The 22,657-nt window shown below is 38.8% G+C and overlaps 2 gene segments (V, D, J or C); both read right to left on the bottom strand.

The window, feature by feature from the left end:
* Positions 1-9,913: 9,913 nt before the first annotated feature.
* Positions 9,914-16,390, bottom strand: LOC134619876 (Ig kappa-b4 chain C region-like). The segment is given in 2 exon segments: positions 9,914-10,239; positions 16,306-16,390. Coding segments are annotated over 2 exon segments (411 nt in total).
* Positions 16,391-17,689: 1,299 nt separating this feature from the next.
* LOC134619875 (Ig kappa-b4 chain C region-like) lies at positions 17,690-18,888 on the bottom strand. The segment is given in 2 exon segments: positions 17,690-18,062; positions 18,870-18,888. A coding segment is annotated over 1 exon segment (255 nt).
* Between the last annotated feature and the right edge of the window lie 3,769 nt (positions 18,889-22,657).

Genomic DNA, 22,657 nt, shown 5'->3' with positions numbered 1-22,657 from the left:
GAGAGCATTGAAAAGAGGAAACTCACATGGATCACAAGATCCACATCTTTAGATCAAATATTATTCACAAGTATATTTACCCTTTAAGACCTACCATAGAACCAAGTCCGCCAGAGCTTATATTATATTTTTACATGCTGTAGTGCCATTTTTGGGAGCATTTCAAGTTGCTATACATCAATACAATCATTATAGCCCAAATTTTAATAATATGTATGCATTAAGTGCATAGTAATTACATAAATTGCAAATAAGTGCAATAAACTACAAAAAATTTGAAAATCGTTTTTGTTTTTTTAGCATATATTTCTAGTTAGAGAAATTTAAGAGGTTTATCCCTCAAAACTGTAAATACAAAAAAGTTGCAGAAAATAGTTTCCCACCACAGGAAATTTATTTTGAGTGTCTTCATAGTTTTATTTTTGAAATACACCAATTTTTATATACTGCAGGAAAAATGAAAATAAATATTATAATGCAAATTTGCAAGAAAAACAGCATATGCATCAAAATAAACTATTTCCAGCAGTGCAATTTGAGTTCTAAGCATCCCAGAAACGATGCTTAGGAAACAGCCAGACATGCCAGAGCCGTAGCGCTGGCCAAGCAGGGTTGCTGGATGAATTGGGAGAGCACTGAAAAGAGGAAACTCACATGGAGTGAAATCTGGGGAATGGAGTTTCATCATCCGAGCGACATCCGTGCTACCTTCCCCAATAAATCTGCAGCTGTGGTTTGGAAAGGACCCATCCTGCCCCCTGTGTACAGTCCAAGACACACTCAAGCACATCTTGGTTGGTTGTAGGACTAGCCTTACTCAGGGCAGACACACATGGAGACACAACCAGGTCCTCAGTTGTGTAGCTAAACAAGTTGAGTGCAAAAGGAAATCCATCAACACGCAGCCTTTCACGAACCAAGAGGAGCGTCAGTATCCATCAGCATTTGTCTGTGATGACCAAACCCATGGCCACGCTCTTAAGGCGGTAACTCTTGTATTTTCATTCCTTTGTTTGAACACAGTAACACACTTTAGTTTCTAATAAGTTTATTGATTGGTTTGGATACATTTGTTCTATTTGTAACCGTGCACATTTAGTTTACTCATGTATGCATACCAGTTCATTACTTTGTTTGATTTCTGACTAACCTTTGTTTCTTTATTTGCTTCTTACCTGCCATCATCCTTGGGAGTTGCCAGACAAAAGATGGCGGCCAGGGTTTTTGAGCCATTAAATAAAAAGAGGAATAACTGGACCGCACCACCACTTCCTGCTGAAGGGGAGAATGTGTGTTTTCTCAAATTAAAAACAAAGTATTTGTATTTAATTAAATATTTGAGTTTAGGGTTTAATGTTTTTGATTTTTTTCTTTGGTGTTTAGTTTATTAACCCTCTGGGTATAATTTGCCGTTTTTGACTACTTTTGATTTTACCTCTGTATTTCACCTTTAAAAACTGTTTATCTTGCCTTGTTTGGTATCATTATTTTCAACACAACCTCAAATATCTGAAATTGGAGTTATTTTACCATTTTGACATACTATATTAGCACAATTGATCTAAATTCAGAGAAAACATTTAAAATCCGAGTAGAAAAAAGTTATATTTTTTACTGTAAAAACCACAAACATGTTTAATGAATCATTTTCATAACTTCAAATGCAAATAGAAATTGTACATTTCTAAAAATTATGCACAAATTTTGCAAACAACAAACTTATATGGTAGGGGAGACTGTGGATAGTTGTATCGTGGGTCAGTTGTAACACTTCCAATTTCTCCAATCAGGGCTAAGTTTCAAATGATGTCATTCATCCTGTACATGCCCAATTCAGTTCTTTTATCACATGTGAAAAATTAGCACATTTTGACAAACAGAAACAGCAACAGTCTGGGTTAGTTGTAACAATAATGCAAATGTTACAACTTACCACACTATTACTTTAACTTATAATAAACAAGTTGGGGCAATGACATCAGCAGAGAGGTTCACTGGTCACCCTTGTATATGTGGTTAATGCCATTGGCAACACAATTCCTCCAATGTTTGTGTTCCCACGCATACGTTATGCAGACCACTTTGTCAGAGATGGGCTAGTAGGAAGTACTGGTAGTGGAAATAAATCAGGATGGGTGCAAGAAACAGATTTCCTGATCTTTCTGAAGCATTTTGCAAACCACACCAAGGTAAGCCATGATAAAAAGTAATGGAATTGCAATGCTGGTGCACAACTACATTTATTCAGCTTCATTGTTATGTTCAAAAGTTAGTGCAAGAGTTGTAGGTTATGCCCACTGAGCCAATGAGGCCAAACTCAAGGAAGACCAACCAAAATTAATGAAATATTCAGTTGTTGAAAATTCCATAATTTGTCTTTTTTAGGGGTTGGAATATGTTCATTTTCTGCATTCTTTCACACACACATAGCTACATAAATAGTTCTAAGTGCCTTCAGGTGTTGAATAAAACAACACAAAACTTACATGTTAAGATTTTGTCAGTACCCTTATTTCATTGCGTTACATTTCACCCCAGGATATGTTACAACTAACCCAGACTATGGGGTTAATTGTAACATTTCACTCTTTGTGTTTGAGACCATACCATGCAATGAGTAATTGTGCTGCAGAAAAAATAGCTGTACTATTAATTAACAGAGACATGTAAATATTTGCATTACATTTTGAATCCACTACCTTATAAGAGCTCCAAGCTACAGAGAGAAATGTCAAAAATGTTACAACTATCCCCGGTCTCCCCTACTATTTACCTAAAAATGTAGCCAAGGCCTCAGGCGTTTTTATATAACCATTTAAAACTGTTTACAGAACAATCAGGTGTGCTGCATCAAATAAGAAGGCACACAAATTATTTGTGCCAGTCCAAAAAAATAGTTTCTGTCCACTATAAGACAGAGGAGAACACCACAGGCCTAAACCCTGCAGGTCTGACAGCAGGAGGTGTATCAGTCCAGTTTTCCATGTGGAGACAGCGTTTACACTGCAATCTGCTTTTGGTGGCTTTTTTGGAGCAACTGTGACATTCAGCAGTATAACTGACACACAAAACAAAACAATGACTACAGTACACATGAACTATAGCCTCCAAACACACTAAACGTCACTAATGTCTCACATATGAAAACTTGCTCTCTCTCGTTCTTTCGCTCGCCCACTTTCTCTCTTCTCTTCACTCCTAAAACTGTCCCCTCTTCCTAAACAACCAAATGCCACATGTTGCCATATCATTGTTTTGATTGGCTGACATTGTACACTTTAACACCAATAGGGAAGGGTTTTTTTTTTCTTTTTCTTTTTTCACTGGCAAGCGAAGAGTGTTTGCTAGCGCTGTCTTTAGAAAATGCCATTTTTACCGTTCTTCCCGCTGTAAACACCACTGTTTTGTTCAGAAAAAAAACATCGCGTGTATGTTTTTATCATAACTTTGGTTCTACGTGGCCCATCGACACAATTTAAAAACTGGTATATAGTTTGAAGTCCGCACTTTCCACCCAAGTTGAAATGGAGACTCTGGGTCACTGCATCTTGTTGCTGTGTCGTCTTAAATTGGTCATGTGATTTTGACGCACCAGTGCGTCCATTGACCCCAGAGGGTTAACAAACCAGACTACACTGCATTGTTTGTTGTTTACAATTGTGTTTTGTTTAGTTACCCCTTGTGTGTCATAGTGGTCTGATCAGCCATTGTATATACCCTTGTGTGTCATTTCATGTTGAGGTCAGTTATGTTTGTTTGGGCAGTCATTTGGTTTGTTAAGTTTGCAGTTTTTGCCTGAGTTGAGTTTTGTTTATTTGACCTCTTACATGAGCTCAACATTTATTACTTTTGTAAATACAATTTTTGGGGGTTAAATAAATGAAAACCATATTTTTCTAATAATTCCTGGGGCTCCTCCTGTTTATCAACTCAGCCCATCACAGTCTGGGAGGGGATAAATGCCAAGGACTAGCCCTTCAGCCCTGGACCTGGCCCGCTGAAGGTCGCCAGGGATTGGCAGATGCAAGTGGATCAGCGCCTCATTTTTCCCACAGAGATCGTAACAACTACTCTGCGACTAGACCTCGTCCTTTGGTCCAACTCCCGAAAACTCGCTTACGTCACTGAGCTGACTGTACCATGGGAGGATGCAATTGAGGAAGCATTTGAGCTGCAGTGTGCCAACTTGGCAGCTGAGGCAGAGGACAGAGGCTGGAAGATCAAAGTGCGCCCGGTGGAAGTGGGGTGCAGGGGCTTTGTTGCCAATGGCAGGCTACAAGAGAATTAGCTAACACTGCTGAGAGGACCAGTAACTGGCTATGGAAGAGGGCTGACATTACTTGGGCAGCTAAGGCAGTCAGCTAACTGCAAGACACACCTCAAGGATTGATCAACCCGTTGTGGGCCAGCCTCAGCAGAGGGCGTCAAAGGGGTAGAAAACCTAACACTAGAATTTTTAACAGCTGACCTGACTGGCTACCTCCCTGGACTTTTTTTGGTGTAACACCAATAACAATAATAATATTTATCCATCCGCTTATACTTTTCAGGGTCACGGGGGATGCTGGAGCCTATCCCAGCTTTCTTAGGGCGAGAGGCAGGGTACAGCCTGGACAGGTCACCAGTCTGTCGCAGGGCTAACACACAGCGACAGACAACCATTCACACTCACATTCACTCCCACATTCACACCTATGGGCAATTTAGATTGATCAATTAACCTATACCGACTAATTGCATGTCTTTGGACTGTGGGAAGAAGTAGGAGTACCCAGGGAGAACCCACGCAAACACGGGGAGAACATGCAAACTCCACACAGAAAGACCCCGGCCTGATGGTGGAATTAAACTCAGGACCTTCTTGCTGTGCAGCAACAATGTGCAATACACTTATTCTTCTTTTCATTACTAAGTTAAGTTACTGTGTTGTGTTGTGTTGTGATGTGTCGTGTCGTGTTGTATCTAGTGCCAACATGGGACAGTTTTCCAGTTTCATTGTATTATTGTACTATGTATAACTGTGCAATAAAGAGTTATCTTATCTTATAAAGAGTGAACTTTTACTGTGATAAACCAGAAACCTGTTTGGCAGTGAAACCTAAGGGATAAATGTAAAATGTTCCACTCTTCTCTCCTTTCCTTTTTTTCCCCTTTTCTGGGAGGCAGTGGGGAGGCAGAGTGTACAGACCAATCCAACAGGGAGGTGTGGGATGCCAGATCAGATGCCCCCTTCCAGCTCGCCTCTCTCCTTTCTTGTTTCTTTTGTCTTACTTCTCGCTATCACCTTTTCTATCCCTTTGAAGAAGTGAGGCTCTTAAAATATTAAAGAGGTAAGTATTACTTCTCGGACATGTTTTGCTGTGAATTGACACAATAAATTGTAGAAGACTAAATAGAAGAAAGTAGAAGAGACATAACAATTTAACATAAACCAGTGACACACTCTGGGGCCTGATCACCCCTGGCAGGGCCTCCTTGGATGAGGGTGTCTGGTGATAATGGCCGAAACACCCAGTGAATTTAAGGTCAACTACTGATGATGTGTCCTTAAATTTTAAAATTATAATCCAGATCAAATTTCTAATACCTAAACCTAACCAAGGAAGGTAAAAAGGAAAAAATGGCAGAACAGCTTGTGATAAAAGACCGAAACTGTCACAGTCTGGCGGAGTAGCAGACTGTGTGAAGTATGAAGAGTGGACCCAAAATGCAGACATGAAGGAACGTGGAACACAACCTGAATATTAACAAAAGGCAAGATGTTTAATAAGGCTGATAAAAAGAGTATAGGCAGATGTACACTGGGAAGAAACTAACTAGAACCAAAGTGGGAAAACTAAATGCTAAACACAAAAGACAAAGAACAAAACCTTGAAGGTGATAAAAAACCTTAACATGAAAAATCCTGGCGACATGGAGGTATGACAAGGAACAACAGACAACCTAACACTGAACAAAGGAGGACAGTGGACTTAAGTACACAGATAATGAGAGGATGGTTAACAGATGGGAACACAGATGGGACAAATCAGACCTAACGAGACAAGTTAAAGTAAAACTACACACACTGCACACAGGACAGGGAATTTCACAGTAAAACAGGAAACAGCATGGAATGCAGACATGACAACAATGAAACACACAAAGGGTGGGGGAAACTTAAACGCAGGGGTAGAAGACGCAAGGGGAATCTGAAAAACAAACTATAATGGCAACTTAGGCATAGTAGAAATGAACATAGAGAACCTAAAGGACTTAAACATAAAACATAAACATCAAAATAAGCTAAAACTCAAAACACTGGGTCAAAAGACCCAGGATTGTGACAGAAACACGCTGTAAAGTTGAGGCACACAATGATGTGTCCCACTGGTAAAATTTCCAGGCTGCCTTTCCTCACAGTAGCCATCCCTCAAGATTTTCTCCATTTGAAGCAATGCATTATCAGGGATTGTATCATCTAGTCTTTTTATTGAATCAGTAACAACCCTGACACTGACCATCCTGTCTGATTGGCCAACAAGCCAAACAAGCAAGTGTGTCACAGTTTCTGTGTCTTTACTTCATCTTTGCACTGCAAAAGATATTAAAATTACTTGGTTAGTGTTCTTTTTTCCTTAAGGAAATACAGGAGAGTGAATGTATTTTAAAAGATTTAATTCATTTCAGCAGTTGAAATTACAAGTGACAGTGTGAACCAACAGTCAACTTAACAGGGAAGGGCAGGATAATACAGTTTTATACCACAACAAAAACAAGTATTATTATTAAGACACTGGTCAGCATCAGAAAGATTAGTGGTGAACAATTTGGCATGAACTGAATAATTGTATTTCTCATGTACATAATCATAAATATGAAATACAAATAAAAAAAAACAGCATAAAAACAAACAAACAAAAAAAAAAGCCTGTGAAAATGTGTGAGTCAGTCAGATCATTTCCATAGAGAGGCACTTTGCATCAGCAGCACCATGCTCCAGTGCTCTGGGAGAGTTTATAGTCCTGAGAGTTGAACACTGGATGACTGACAGCTGTCCTTCATCACAACAGAAGCCACAGAAATCCTCCTCATCAAAAACATGACTTTGATCTGCGTCCTCATCTGGACTCTCCTCTGCTGCTGCTTCACAGGTAAAGTCCAGAGAATCAAACTCCTCTCCTCTATCAACATCTGTCCCTCTGAAATGAAGCCCACAAAACCATGAAGCTGCTTTATGTTTTTGTCTCTGTATCCTCAGAGTCCAGAGGACAGATCACAGTGACTCAGCCTGGAGCAGTGAGCTCTGCTGTGGGAGGAACTGTCAGCATCAAGTGTAGGACCAGTCAGGATGTTTATAACTCCAACTGTTTAGCTTGGTACCAACAGAAAGATGGAGGAGTTCCTAAACGTCTCATTTACTATGCTAGCACTCGAGATTCAGGGACTTCAGCTCGTTTTACAGGCAGTGGATCAAACTCTGACTTCACTCTGACCATCAGTGGAGTCCAGGCTGAAGATGCAGCAGTTTATTACTGTCAGAGTTATCACTACATCAACAGTCAGTATGTGTTCACACAGTGAAAAACAGTCATACAAAAACCTCCCTCAGTCAGACTGAACCGAAACTGAAGTGACTGCTGCAGCTGGAAGATACTGCAGAGACTGATACAGTTCACTGAGGACACACACACAGACACACACACACACACACACACACACACACACACACACACACACACACACACACATTCATACATTTTTTAAAGATTGAAAAGTGATAGAGTGATAGAGTGAAAATGTTATTGTTGCTAAACAAAAAAGAAGTTGGAAATCTATATGTATCTCAGTCAATCAAATTATGACCTTTGACCTCTGCTTCATAGCAGCTCAAATACATCTGAACCAATTCCTGAATATTGCTCATCATGAAAACTTTTCTTAAAGAAAGATAAAAAAAAACACAAGTAAATCACCAGAATCAGTGAGTCACAATTGTCTGCATAACTTAGCAAATACTTCCAATAGAAACTTTAAGTCCAATTTTCTCAGGTTTGTAGATTTTTTTCTATTTTGCTGTTCAATACTAGTCTGATAACCTTGTCTTTGACATTATGTTACAAATACCTATCTATATTACACCTGGCAAAATAGCACAATTAATATACAATGTGAAAACTACCACAGTACATACCAGAGTTCACTATCAGTCCATTTACTGCACTCTTCATGTAATAATGCAAATATTTTATTGTGATGCTTTCAGCAATAAGGGAGAAACAAGTTAAACATGACAGACAGGACTCTTTCAGCTTGATGACTTTCTTCACCTCTGGTGTCCAACATCTGGTTCAGGAATTCAGAAAGCTCTGACCACCTTACAGTTTATGTTATGATTTTAGTTGATTTGATTTATATTAGGATTACAGTTGATTTTACAGTTGATGATTACAGTTTATAATATTTACACATCACCTTGTTTTCATTTTAGTTTGACAGAAATATTAATATAAAATTTAAAATTTATGCAAATCTGGTTTCAGTAAGTTTCCACTGGGAATATTCATATTAATATATAAATACAACATCTTTGTGATGTTAACATTCACCCTTATGCATATTTAATTTTTACAATCAGTGTAAAAGTAATTTCAAATTCCAGTCTGGTTCCTCCGCCAATTACGTTGGTTACAGTGCTCCAGTACAAACAGAAACAAAAACAGACAACACAAAAAGTAAGAAATAGCACAATATATATAATCTATACATATGTATATAAGTCACCTACTATATATATATAAGTCATGATCACTATTTACTCACTATTGTATTGAACAAATACTTCCATTATTTAACTGTAACACTGCACCATATATTAAGAGATACTTATTAAAGCACAAAGTAACTAAACACTATGCCGGTAACACAATTTCGATTGCTTGCAAGCTTCTGCACAGAGAGCATGCTAATGCTAAACTAATCAAGAATCCAGGGTGATGTTAAGCTAAGTGAATGCTGGCTCCAGCCCAGCAGCCAGACCCTGAACTTCAACAGGTAACAAATGCATGAGCAGTCAGGCTGCAGCCTCTGTTTCTACCTGTTTGTGGTTTAACAGTAGAATCACTGTGATGATCACTTTGAATTCTCTTTGTGCTGGTTTTAATCTTTACTTTGTGTTTTTGGCTTTGCATTCATATACCTAAATGCCAAGAGAAAGAAGATATGCGTGTCCTCATGAGGATAGGGATTTATGTTGGCGTGAGAGACTGTAGCTTATAAGTTCTTATTGTTAAATGATAGTTATGAGATGGTGTGTTTCAGGTGATTTTACAGAAAAAAACCAAAATAATGTACTGCATTACTTTAAAAAAGTACTCTACATAATAGAATACTTTTTTAAGATACCTACCTCAACACTGATCATGGCAATTGACTCATTCTTATATAGTGCTTTTCTACTCCACCTGGGAACTCAAATTGCTTTATATAACAAGCTACAACATGCTGAAACATTTCATTAAACAGCATGCAATGACTTTGCATGAATAACAGCGGTGTCGCTCAATGTTCTCAGTAATAAAATCATAATCTCTAAGTTCTTATCAATTCCCCTTCGCACTTATTCTTTAACATAAACTTCACTTAACTTCATGCATTCAAAGTGACTTAATTCTACTGACTCATATTGACTTTCTACAGATAGCACACTGGTTTCCAATAAGAATCCTGGAAATCATTATTTAGAGTTTAATGTTGACATCACCACAAAACTAAGACAAACACTCGATTCTTATTTAATGTAGTTTTTTTTTATTCTTTAAAACTTTAAAACCAACTTTAAACAAAGCAATGACAAATGAGAGAAGAAATTGAAAAAAAAAAAAGCTACAGAATGCAGTGTGAAAGTAAGACCAGCATAAAAGTCACATATAGTTCAGGACTGTGGACACTGGTCTCTCCTCAGTGGCTCTGAGACTAGAGTCTGGGAGCCCTGGGTGGCCTCACAGGTCACAGAGCCCACCTTCATCCAGTGGTCTGCAGGGAGCCTCAGGGTGCTGCTCCAGCTGTAGAGGCCGTCATTCTGCAGCACCACGGGGCTCCTGCTCTCCTCCCAGCTGATGCTGCCACTGCCATCCACCTTCCAGGACAGACTCCAGTCTGAGGGGAAGCCCTTGTTGGCCACACACATGAGCGTGGCCTTCCCCTGTTTCAGTTCCTCACTGGAGGGACCCAGAACCTTCAGGGTGGGGTGAGTATCACCTAGGAAACACCAATCAGCTTAGAGGACAGGAACCACAATTTGAATTTCTCCGTTAAGAAGTTTCTGTCAGGTGTTTTTTCTGCTCCACCAGTCATTAACTCACACATTGTTTCACTTCCCTTTAAGAAACCTCTCATGCATATCAGCACAGAGAGAATCATCACACAGTTTGACCTGAAATATGTTCAAACTACACTGGAAATAAAAGAAGCAGATGCGGAAACATTTACAAAAACAATTTTAGCTTCAAAATCATCAGTTCTGTATAACACATCACTTGTTAGAGATAAGAAACTTAATAGCACTACTTGAATGATGTGGATTAATTATTTTTTTACTGCTTACATGATCTTAAATGATATTTGAAATAATATCTGATACAACAGAAACACCAGACGTGCTGCACACTGTCAAATGCCCATCTTTAACTTCTGGAAATAAAATAAGCAGATATGGCAACAATTATACAAGATGTTAAGCTTCAAAAACCTCAGTTCTGTATAATACACAAGTTTTCTACTTACCCCATGTGAATTTCAGTCATTTATTGTAGTGCTTTTATGATTTCTAAGTAAATTCTACATTTTTACTGAGTAAGTAAAACACCAGAAATCTTTATCTTCACTCTGTTTAACTTGGGGACAGTTACATTTAATTCATCTTAGAAACAGTGACTGTGATTTAAAACTAGAAAATAATCACAGGCTTATGACAGTTTATATTATTTACACATTGCATTGTCTTTATGTCAGAAATGTCGACATAAAATCTAATTAAAGCTGATGGAGTCAGCCTCCAGTGTATAATGGTTATAATATTACCTCTACATGAATACTTCATTGTTATAAAGCTAACATTTACACCTAGATATAGTTTCTTTAAAAACATTATAATCATATTTCCAAATTCCAGTCTGGTTCCTCCACCAAAAGTCAACCACAGTGATACAAACTCACTGAGCCGCCGTACAAAAACCTCTGACTGTAGAGAGACACGGCTCTCTGACTCTGAAACAAACAAACTCACCAATATGAATTGTTTTTAGCATACCTTTATAACATTTTATTTTAATTTTAAAATTAACACAAAACAAAATTCCAATTTACATTTTATAGTTGTTAAGATACTGTCAGGATCCTGGGTCTCCTGACCCAGCGTTTTTAGTTCTTTGTGATTTTTATATTTTGTACTCATGTGATTTATTCTATGGTTTCCAGTTTTGATCCCTTGCCCTTCATGTTCCTCTGTGCCCCCTCTGTTCTGTGTAAGTCTGTGTTTCTTGGTCTGTGTCTTTGCATGTTTCGAGTTTCTTGTGTTTTCTGTCACTCTGTATTGTGAATTATGTTCTCATGGTTGGTCTTTTGTTACTTCCTCGAGTCTAGTTTCTTGTGTTCCATGCTTAGTATTTCCCTCTGTGTATTTTGGTTCTTAGAGTCCTCTGCTTTATGGTTTTTGTCTCTGTGTTTTTTTAGTTGCTGTCTCCACCATGTCAAGTTCGCGTCTATGTGTTATACTTTGTTATACTGTGTTTTTACTTTGAAGGTCTGTGTCTTATGTGAATGTGTTATGCTTTGCTTCCTTGTCTCGTCAATTCTGATTTCTCCCAGCTGTGCCTGTGTCTCATTCCCCTTGTTACTTTCCAGTGTATTTAAACCCTGTGTTTCTTTGAGTCAGTGTCGCATTGTCCCTCAAGCTGTGTGTTTCCTCGTGTGCCTCTCTGTAAATTGTAGTTCATATTTTCCCAGTGTAGTTTAGTTTTGTATGACTTTCCCCTGCCAGCAAATAAAGCTGAGTTCTTTGTGTTTAAACCTCGTGCCTGAATTTTGGGTCCAACTCCTGCCTGCCACACAACGCTTCCTGACAGATACATCACTACAAAGCTCCCTGTCACTGCTGTGGATTTTATTGGAAGGACGCAAATGCGGACTCAGATTCAGGGAGTGAGTTTTATTTAACGTAAGTGAAGCACCTAACAGGAATGGGTATGGCGTGAACAAAACTTGGGGAAAACCTAGACTGAGAAAACTACAAACCAAACCTGAAACGTGAGGAGACTGAGACAACACAGGGGATGGCCAGCAGGAAACGAGATGCTGATGAAACACCAGTGAGACGCAGATGCTCCAACAAAGAGCAGAGGCAAACACACACTAATATACACACACAAGGAAACAAGGAAATGGCAGACAGGAGGAAGACACAGTTGATTCTAATTAGACGAGACTGGGAGGATGTAACCTGAAAACATTACCATAGAGCCAAAAATACTAAGCAAAACACAAGGGAGGAACAGAGAACATTAAACTCTGAACAATCACAAATAACCCAAAATAAACAAAACCATAGAATATTAATTAATCTAAAACATAAACATGGAGTCCACAGACTCCGGACCATGACACTTCCACCTTCTTTCTCAAAACTCTAAACATTAAATTGAATTTTCAATCTACATTCACAAAACCTCAAACTGCACAAATGCATCAAAACAGTTTTACGTGTACTCACAAACACTCAGTGTCTTTAGATCAGTGGTTCTCAAACTTTTCACAGTGAGTACCACCTCATAAAATATGTCTCTTGAAGTACCACCCTTATGACCGACATTACTGTACTTCAATGTCTGTCATAAGGGTGGTACTGTAAATAGGCCTATTAACAGTGGCTTGTAAAAGTATTCGGCCCCCTTGAACTTTCCCACATTTTGTCACATTACAGCCACAAACATGAATCAATTTTATTGGAATTCCACGTGAAAGACCAATAGAAAGTGGTGTACACGTGAGAAGTGGAACGAAAATCATACATGATTCCAAACATTTTTTACAAATAAATAACTGCAAAGTGGGGTGTGCGTAATTATTCAGCCCCCTGATTCAATACTTTGTAGAACCACCTTTTGCTGCAATTCCAGCTGCCAGTCTTTTAGGGTATGTCTCTACCAGCTTTGCACATCTACAGACTGAAATCCTTGCCCATTCTTCTTTGCCAAACAGCTCCAGCTCAGTCAGATTAGATGGACAGCGTTTGTGAACAGCAGTTTTCAGATCTTGCCACAGATTCTCGATTGGATTTAGATCTGGACTTTGACTGGGCCATTCTAACACATGGATATGTTTTGTGTTAAACCATTCCATTGTTGCCCTGGCTTTATGTTTAGGGTCGTTGTCCTGCTGGAAGGTGAACCTCCGCCCCAGTCTCAAGTCTTTTGCAGACTCCAAGAGGTTTTCTTCCAAGATTGCCCTGTATTTGGCTCCATCCATCTTCCCATCAACTCTGACCAGCTTCCCTGTCCCTGCTGAAGAGAAGCACCCCCAGAGCATGATGCTGCCACCAGCATATTTGACAGTGGGGATGGTGTGTTCAGAGTGATGTGCAGTGTTAGTTTTCTGCCACACATAGCGTTTTGCATTTTGGCCAAAAAGTTCCATTTGTCTCATCTGACCAGAGCACCTTCTTCCACTTGCTGTGTCCCCCACATGGCTTTTGGCAAACTGCAAACGGGACTTCTTATGGTTTTCTGTTAACAATGGCTTTCTTCTTGCCACTCTTCCATAAAGGCCAACTTTGTGCAGTGCACGACTAATAGTTGTCCTATGGACAGATTCCCCCACCTGAGCTGCAGATCTCTGCAGCTCGTCCAGAGTCACCATGGGCCTCTTGGCTGCATTTCTGATCAGCGCTCTCCTTGTTCGGCCTGTGAGTTTAGGTGGATGGCCTTGTCTTGGTAGGTTTACAGTTGTGCCATACTCCTTCCATTTCTGAATGATCGCTTGAACAGTGCTCCGTGGGATCTTCAAGGCTTGGGAAATCTTTTTGTAGCCTAAGCCTGCTTTAAATTTCTCAATAACTTTATCCCTGACCTGTCTGGTGTGTTCTTTGGACTTCATGGTGTTGTTGCTCCCAATATTCTCTTAGACAACCTCTGAGGCCGTCACAGAGCAGCTGTATTTGTACTGACATTAGATTACACACAGGTGCACTCTATTTAGTCATTAGCACTCATCAGGCAATGTCTATGGGCAACTGACTGCACTCAGACCAGAGGGGACTGAGTAATTACGCACACCCCACTTTTCAGTTATTTATTTGTAAAAAATGTTTGGAATCATGTATGATTTTCGTTCCACTTCTCACGTGTACACCACTTTGTATTGGTCTTTCACGTGGAATTCCAATAAAATTGATTCATGTTTGTGGCTGTAATGTGACAAAATGTGGGAAAGTTCAAGGGGGCCGAATACTTTTGCAAGCCACTGTAACACCACACAGTTTACACGAGACAATTTTATTTCTTATATGAATGTTATTTATTTTAACTGTCACAAACAAGATGTGACAAATGATAATAATAACAACAACTGTACTGCATTAAAACATTCACAGCAGGTGGGATATCCAATCTTTAATTGATGACGTATGAACCCTGCTTCTGGATCCAAACTACCAGTGTGTGAATGGGTGGATGACTGGTTGTGTAAAGCGCTTTGGGGTCCTTAGGGACTAGTAAAGCGCTATACAAATACAGGCCATTTACAGGCCATTTATTGTGAAAAACTGATTAACTGATAAACAGCATCAACTACTTGAGCCAAGTAGCTGTTGTATTCAATCAGATCATTTCCATAGAGAGGCACTTTGCATCAGCAGCACCATGCTCCAGTGCTCTGGGAGAGTTTATAGTCCTGAGAGTTGAACACTGGATGACTGACAGCTGTCCTTCATCACAACAGAAGCCACAGAAATCCTCCTCATCAAAAACATGACTTTGATCTGCGTCCTCATCTGGACTCTCCTCTGCTGCTGCTTCACAGGTAAAGTCCAGAGAATCAAACTCCTCTCCTCTATCAACATCTGTCCCTCTGAAATGAAGCCCACAAAACCATGAAGCTGCTTTATGTTTTTGTCTCTGTATCCTCAGAGTCCAGAGGACAGATCACAGTGACTCAGCCTGGAGCAGTGAGCTCTGCTGTGGGAGGATCTGTGAACATCAAGTGTAGGACCAGTCAGAATGTTTATAACAATAACTATTTAGCCTGGTACCAACAGAAAGATGGAGGAGTTCCTAAACTGCTCATTTACTATGCTAGCACTCGACAATCAGGGATTCCAGCTCGTTTTACAGGCAGTGGATCAAACTCTGACTTCACTCTGACCATCAGTGGAGTCCAGGCTGAAGATGCAGCAGTTTATTACTGTCAGAGTTTTCATGTTATCAACAGTCAGTGGGTGTTCACACAGTGAAAAACAGTCGTACAAAAACCTCCCTCAGTCAGACTGAACAGAAACTGAACTGACTGCTGCAGCTGGAAGATACTGCAGAGACTGATACAGTTCACTGAGGACACACACACACACACACACACACACACACACACACACACACACTTTACCATATTCTCCATGTTCTTAAAAGCAACCATCAAATGATTTCAATATTTTAAACCCTGTTACAATTTCCATGAATGAAAGAATCTCCACAAAATTAAAGACAGTCTTTCTACAATCTTCTACAGTGTTTGTACAACTCATCCACTTAACACACCGTTTACTGCAACAGCTACACCCTTCTTGCACATGTTCTTTTTCAGCTATTTATTAATAAGTGACTTTTATGTATATATATGCCTGTATATATTGTGCTATTCTTAGTTAGTGTCTCTGTTAATGTTTGTTCATAATGGAGCACTGTAACGAAAAATAATTTCCCCTAGGGATCAATAAAGTATTCTGATGATTCTGATTCTGATTAATGGAAAGTCCAAAGACAGCAATACAAAACATGAGTGACCAACTAACCCTACTATACCAACATGAACACGCAAAACCTATAAAATTCGAATAATGTACATTTTAGAGATGGATTTATCTCATTAATTGTTCTTTTTCGTATTTCCAGTTTCATCAGCAGAAATCATCCTGACTCAGACTGTTATAGTTCAGTCTGTTGTTCCAGGACAGTCTGTCTCTATCAGATTTAAAGCCAGTTCAGGTGTTAGTGATGACATTGCATGGCATCTTCAGAAATCTGGGGAAGCTCCTAAACTGCTGATTCATGATGCTACCTCCCGTCAGTCTGGAGCTGACTTCACTCTGACCATCAGTGGAGTTCAGGCTGAAGATGTAGGAGTTTATCACTGTCAGCAGCATCACAACTACCCACTCACACAGTGAAACAACACTGTACAAAAACCTCCCTCAGCTGGAGAGGAACTGAGAAGAAGAAAATCTGAATGAGCAGCTGCTCAGAGACATAAACTATTTCATCATTTAATAATAGCTTCAATTAAACAATTCGCAGTTATTTGATTTTAAATATTTTTATGTTCAATTTTATCACATCAAATCAGAACAACAGTTACTTTAAGATTTTTATATTTTAGGTAAAGACCCTACAATAATGTTCAGTGAATTGCCCGAAAAACAGTGAATTTTGGTATAAACCATTAAAAAAATTTATGACTACTATATCTCTGGTTTATAGAAAATAACCCCAAATATTAAGCTTTTGATAAAATGAGACCAATGCAGACTGTTTTGTGAGAATTTTGAGTTTTACATTATTAATGAACTTTGATTTTGCCATTATTTATCAATTCTAGTCTTCTGGTTTCTGTCTCTGTGTTCCCTAGTTGCTGTGCCTCATCTGTCAGCTGTATCCCCTTGTCAAGTCTGTGTCTCTGTGTTATGTTTCCTGTTTTACTTTGAAAGTCTGTGTCTCATGTTAATGTGTCTGGTTTGCTGTCTCGTTAGCCCTGATTTGTCCCAGCTGTGTTTCCCTCCTGTCTCCCATTTCCTGATTGCTCTGTCTGTGTATTTAAGCCTTGTGTTTACTTTGGTCTGAGTTGTGATCTCTCTCTCATGTGTGTTCGCGCTCCCTGCCTACATTCATGTTCAGCATTAAAGCTGTTTTGAGTTCATGTTTTTTCCTCTGTGTATCTGCACATTGGGTCCACCAATCCTGCCTGCACACAGCTCATAATATACTTAAGTGGAAATGATATATAAGATGTCATGTCATCTGTGTGAGTGTGTGCAATAAAAACAGGTGAAATAACTGTATCAAGACTAGAAATTATGAAGAGGAAATAGCTAATATACCATCAACTTGGCTCCTATTTCTTTAAAAGTATATTAAATGTGGAAATAACAATGTAGTCAATCTTTTCAAATTATATAACACTTGGTTTTTTTTGTTTTTTTTTTGGTTGGACTTATTAAATGTTTCTATTTTAAGATGTATTTGTTAAACTCGAGTACTCAAAGAACATGTTTACTAATTAGATTTTTATTCTTTTTAGAACAGATCATACACACACAAGGATGAATGTAGAGACATTTGTTATGATTTTTGTATTTATGAAATGGAACAATTTTTATTGTTTTGTTGTTTTTAATATGAGAAGTAGAAGTAACAAGGAAACAAAGGATATTACAGCACATAAGCAAAGAGCAGTACCACAAGAAAAACAGCAACAAAGACTCAGTAAATGACATCAGGACTGGGAACACTGGTCTCTCCTCAGTATCTCTGAGACCAGAGTCTGGGAGCTCTGGGTGGCCTCACAGGTCACAGAGCCCACCTTCATCCAGCGGTCTGCAGGGAGCCTCAGGGTGCTGCTCCAGCTGTAGAGGCCGTCGTTCTCCTGCACCACAGGGCTCCTGCTCTCCTCCCAGCTGATGCTGCCACTGCCATCCACCTTCCAGGACAGACTCCAGTCTGAGGGGAAGCCCTTGTTGGCCACACACATGAGCGTGGCCTTCCCATTCTCCAGCTCTGCACTGGAGGGACCCAACACCTTCAGGGTGGGGCGGGTATCACCTAGGAAACACCAATCAGCTTAGAAGACAGGAACCACAATTTGAATTTCTCCGTTAAGAAGTTTCTGTCAGGTGTTTTTTCTGCTCCACCAGTCATTCACTCACACATTGTTTCACTTCCCTTTAAGAAACCTCTCATGCATATCAGCACAGAGAGAATCATCACACAGTTTGACCTGAAATATGTTCAAACTACACTGCAAATAAAAGAAGCAGATGTGGAAACATTTACAAAACAAGTTTAGCTTTAAAATGATTAAAGTCTGAATCATGGTGGACACAAGCACAGAGAAGCTACTCATTGCTATAAAATGTTCATCCTTAAAGGTTTTATTAACAAAGTCACAGAATAGAAAAGTAATACTCAAAGAATCTTTGACACAGTAATAAGATAAGAATAAGATTCTTTCAGAATCATATCTATATAGATAGATAGATAGATAGATAGATAGATAGATAGATAGATAGATAGATAGATAGATAGATAATTTTTTATTTTTTTTTGGTAAACAAAGAAAACTTAAATTTTTCCACATCACAGTTGATGTTGTGGAAATTCTAAAACTAATAACAGGATGATGAACTTGTTTCTTGTCTATAATAAAAGTTATTTCTGTTTCACTTTGACAGAAGTAGAGAGAAAAAAAATATTAATGTTGCAGAGCTAATCTCAATTAGCCCTGTCAAAGAGGGCAAACATCTACCCTGAATCTTTTTAAAATAATTAAACTGTGTTTATTATTAAATATTAGGTTTTTTCTTTACTTGCCAGAATGCTTGAATGACAGAAATTTATTTTTTAACTTACTTCCAACATTCAGTCTGGTTCCTCCACCAAAAGTCCGCCACAGTGATACAAACTCATTGAGCTGCCGTACAAAAACCTCTGACTGTAGAGAGACACGGCTCTCTGACTCTGAAACAAACAAACTCAACAAAATAATTCAGTCCTTCCTTTTCAGTTTTACCAACTGATCTGAAAAATGAAATTATTGCAGTGTTACACATTTCAACAACATATATTTTTATTTAGAATATATGAATTTTGAAAATGGATGAAGTGGAGTTTTTTGGACTTCTTCCTCTGATGATATCAAATCAATCAATGATGAAATCATCAACTTCAAATGGAATTTTCAACTTGATTTAAAATGTGTCAGTATAAACTGAGACCTTTTTGATTCTCAAAAATATTATATTTTCATTTTTTACGTTATACAGTATAGGTTAATTGTAATACATCCATAAATACTGAAAAATACTTAAAGACATATTTGCCTCCAATAAACTGAAATATATATACATTAAAAAAAAGTCTAGTGTCTAGTTGCCACTGAAAAGAACAGCTTCAGTGCTCCTTGGCACTGATTCTCAAAGAATTTGAACTGTACTGGAGGGATGAAGCCCTTTCTCCCAAATCATGCAAACGGAGAGCTCTGTCTAACAAATCGGCCCAAAATCTCCTTGACATTTAGATCAAGCTCTAATGATTGTAAAAACATATATTTCACATAATTTCCATCCTCATTAAATCATTAACTGATCCATAGTGTCAGGGGCTGAGTCTGTGACCCTGTGTTTTGAGTTTATTTTGTATTTTTGATTTCTTAGGTTATATTAAAATATGTTAAGTTCTTGTGGTGTTATTCTTAGTTAGGGTTTAATTGAAGTTTAGCCTAGTTGTGTTACCACCTAGGTCTCTGTGTTTGTGAGTCTTTTCCTGTCTTCTGTGTTAGTCTATCATATATTATCATGTCTATGTCTCTCCATGTTTCCTGTTTTTCTTTGAAGAGTCTAGTATTTCCATGTTCATTGTGTTTTGTTTTACTTTCCCTGTGGCATCATTATGTGTATTCCAGTCAGTTGTTTTCCCAACTGTTGCCACTTTCCCTGATCACTTCCTGTGGGTATTAGGTCTGTTTCCCGTTCCCCCACATCACATCAGGTTAAAAGTACGTATTTCATCATTCTGTTCAGGTCATGTTCATGTTCATGTTTTCTCATCATAGTTTCTTGCATGCTCCTACTCAGAATTATATTCATATCACTTTGTTATAATTATCAAACTCTAGCTTTTCCCAGTTTAGTTTGTAGTTTTAGTTTACTCCCCCTGTATGCTTTGCCTTGTTTTGTATTCCTGTTTTTTTTTTCCAGCCGTGACACATAGTTCCTCCTGTCATGCTGGAAAAGCTCACTCAACTCAAGATTGACATGTTTAATGACATTGGTGATCACTCAGAACAAATATTTGGTTTAAGTCTTCATTTATGAAAAGGATCTGCATCGTCCTCTGCATTTTTTTTTTCTTCTCTTGCTCTTGGTGACGGCGGTCGCACTTTTTTTTCCTCCTCCTCTCCTCTCCCTTAGCTTCCCTGCTTAGCCTCTTGTGTCCTTGTCTAGTCTCGTGTTTTTTGTATTACTTTTCCCTGGAACACTCTCTCACAGTCTATTCTCTAAAACCTAAAAGAGGAATTATGGAATTGATCAACTGGTGTCTGAATGCAATTGACACCTCTTCAACGAGAAGTCTGGGCTCGGGTGAGCCTGAGTGCTGAAGATATCTATATATTCGGAACCATGATAACAGGGTTCTTGCTGATCGGAGCTGGCTTGGCCCTGGCTTATCGAAGAATTAAGGAAGCGGAACCGGCTGTTCAAACCCCCACAAGGCTGCCCGCTGGGATTGAAACGATGGGACGAGGCGTGAGTTTCTCAAAATGGGTCATTGAGTGCAGCACGGATGAGATCTTGGAGAAGCTCACGGCTGCCGTGAATACTCAGAACAAGACCTGTGAGTGCAAACTGATTACATCTGGAGGGGCTCGCTCGGAATAACACATGCAGATATACACTCATCCCCCCTCCCCCTCCAAACGCCTTCGACGCTTATTCCCTTCCGATGCTGACGGTGGATCATGGAGACCAGCGCATAGGCTGCAGGCCCGGATGTACTGTCTACACTGGCTGTCTCTCACCCTTTACCCACCCCTGTTGCTTGTCATGTGTTTCTTTGGTGTATTAGAGTTTTTTTCATGTGCTATGTGCAGAGGTGTTTTTTTTTCTGTTCTCAAACTGATCTCCCTGTTGGAGCTCAGTCTGGGGGGAGTTATTTTTTTCTCCTTATCTTTCCTCATGTTGTGCTTTTCCATGTTATACCCCTCTGACCTGTCTTCCCCATGTGATGCTTGTGTAATGTATGTATGGTTGGATGGGTAAGACGGCGCTGGGACGGCTGGCAGCCTTAACCCAATTTCCCTCGGGATGAATAAAGTATGATCAATCAATCAATCAATCAATCAATCAATCAATCAATCAAAATCTTGGCTTTTTTATATTTATTGATATAACAAAGACACCATCAGAAAGCTTTTTAATATTCAACAGCTGGAAAATCTTTGGCTCACAAAATTGATTAACTAAAGAAAGAGTCATCTTTAAAAGAGCAAAACAGACAAAATAACCTTTTTCTATTTAGTTTTGTTAAACTTAAGGATAGGATCAGAGATGAGAACCTTTTACTCAGAGGGCTGATCAAGACTTCCTGTATTGGGGTGCTGGTCCTGCAGATTGACACTACGTCTTTATTAGGTTATGGATTGGCAGTGGTGTGTGGGATTGTATTATCAGGGCTGATACATTTTCAAGAAAGGAAACAATTAATGCATTTATGTATATGTTTCAATAATTATTTATATTCATAACTACCAAAGCATGAGTCATCACACACTCTCTGAAAGTAAATGATGGCACACTGTGCTCTGTCAATCTTACGTGCTGCACAATAATGTTTAACATTTAGTATTTACTGCCATTTTCCCATATATCATTGTGATGTTGTTTATTCTGTTACTCTTGTTTTCTTCTGCTTGTTTTCTTTTTTCTTTCTCAACAGGTGATCCAGGTGATTGATATATGTATTTTTTGTCTGCTTATTTTGTTGGTTTTTGTTTTTTGCCCTTTTTCCCCGTCCCTCTTCCCAGCTGTTTTTCTTTCCCTCTTTCTCTCTCCCCTTTCTTTCCCCCGGTAAAGTCTGTCCCTCATACAACAAGTGAAAATAAAATAAACAATTAAAGGTGAATCAAATAGACCATTACGGCAAGGCTGGGATGGTCCATTTGGTAAAGTAAATCCATTGGGCATCTTTCTTCGCCTTTAGACAATAATTCTAATGGCAAAAGATCCAAACGGGACAGGCAATAAAAAAAAATAAAATAAAATAAAAAAAAAAAGAAAGTAAATGATGGAAGAAATTGGAAAAGAATAATTGGTCAAGTTTAACTTTTTAAACGCAAATTGATAAAACATTGTGGAGGTTTGGATACTTAAGTAAATATACATGTTCCTGTGTGCTGAAATATCTTTAATTAGTAAATGCAAATTGAATGAATAAAAATACGAAGTAAAACAAAAAAGCACTGCACTAACTAAAGGACGAACATGTCACATGACACAGGATGACACAATGAGGAAAGATGACTGACTCTGTGTGTTTGCATATGTGTCCTGCCTCTCTGCTCACAGCTGTTAAGAGGCCAGTGTTGATCAGTGGCTGTCCAGGCCTTTCAGAGCCACTCACACACCAGCAGCACAATGATG

The sequence above is a fragment of the Pelmatolapia mariae genome, linkage group LG22, assembly GCF_036321145.2.
Source record: "Pelmatolapia mariae isolate MD_Pm_ZW linkage group LG22, Pm_UMD_F_2, whole genome shotgun sequence".
In the NCBI taxonomy this organism is placed as follows: Eukaryota; Metazoa; Chordata; class Actinopteri; order Cichliformes; family Cichlidae; genus Pelmatolapia; species Pelmatolapia mariae.
Note: the sequence above shows the minus strand (reverse complement) of the source record. Positions and strands in the feature narration are given on the sequence as shown.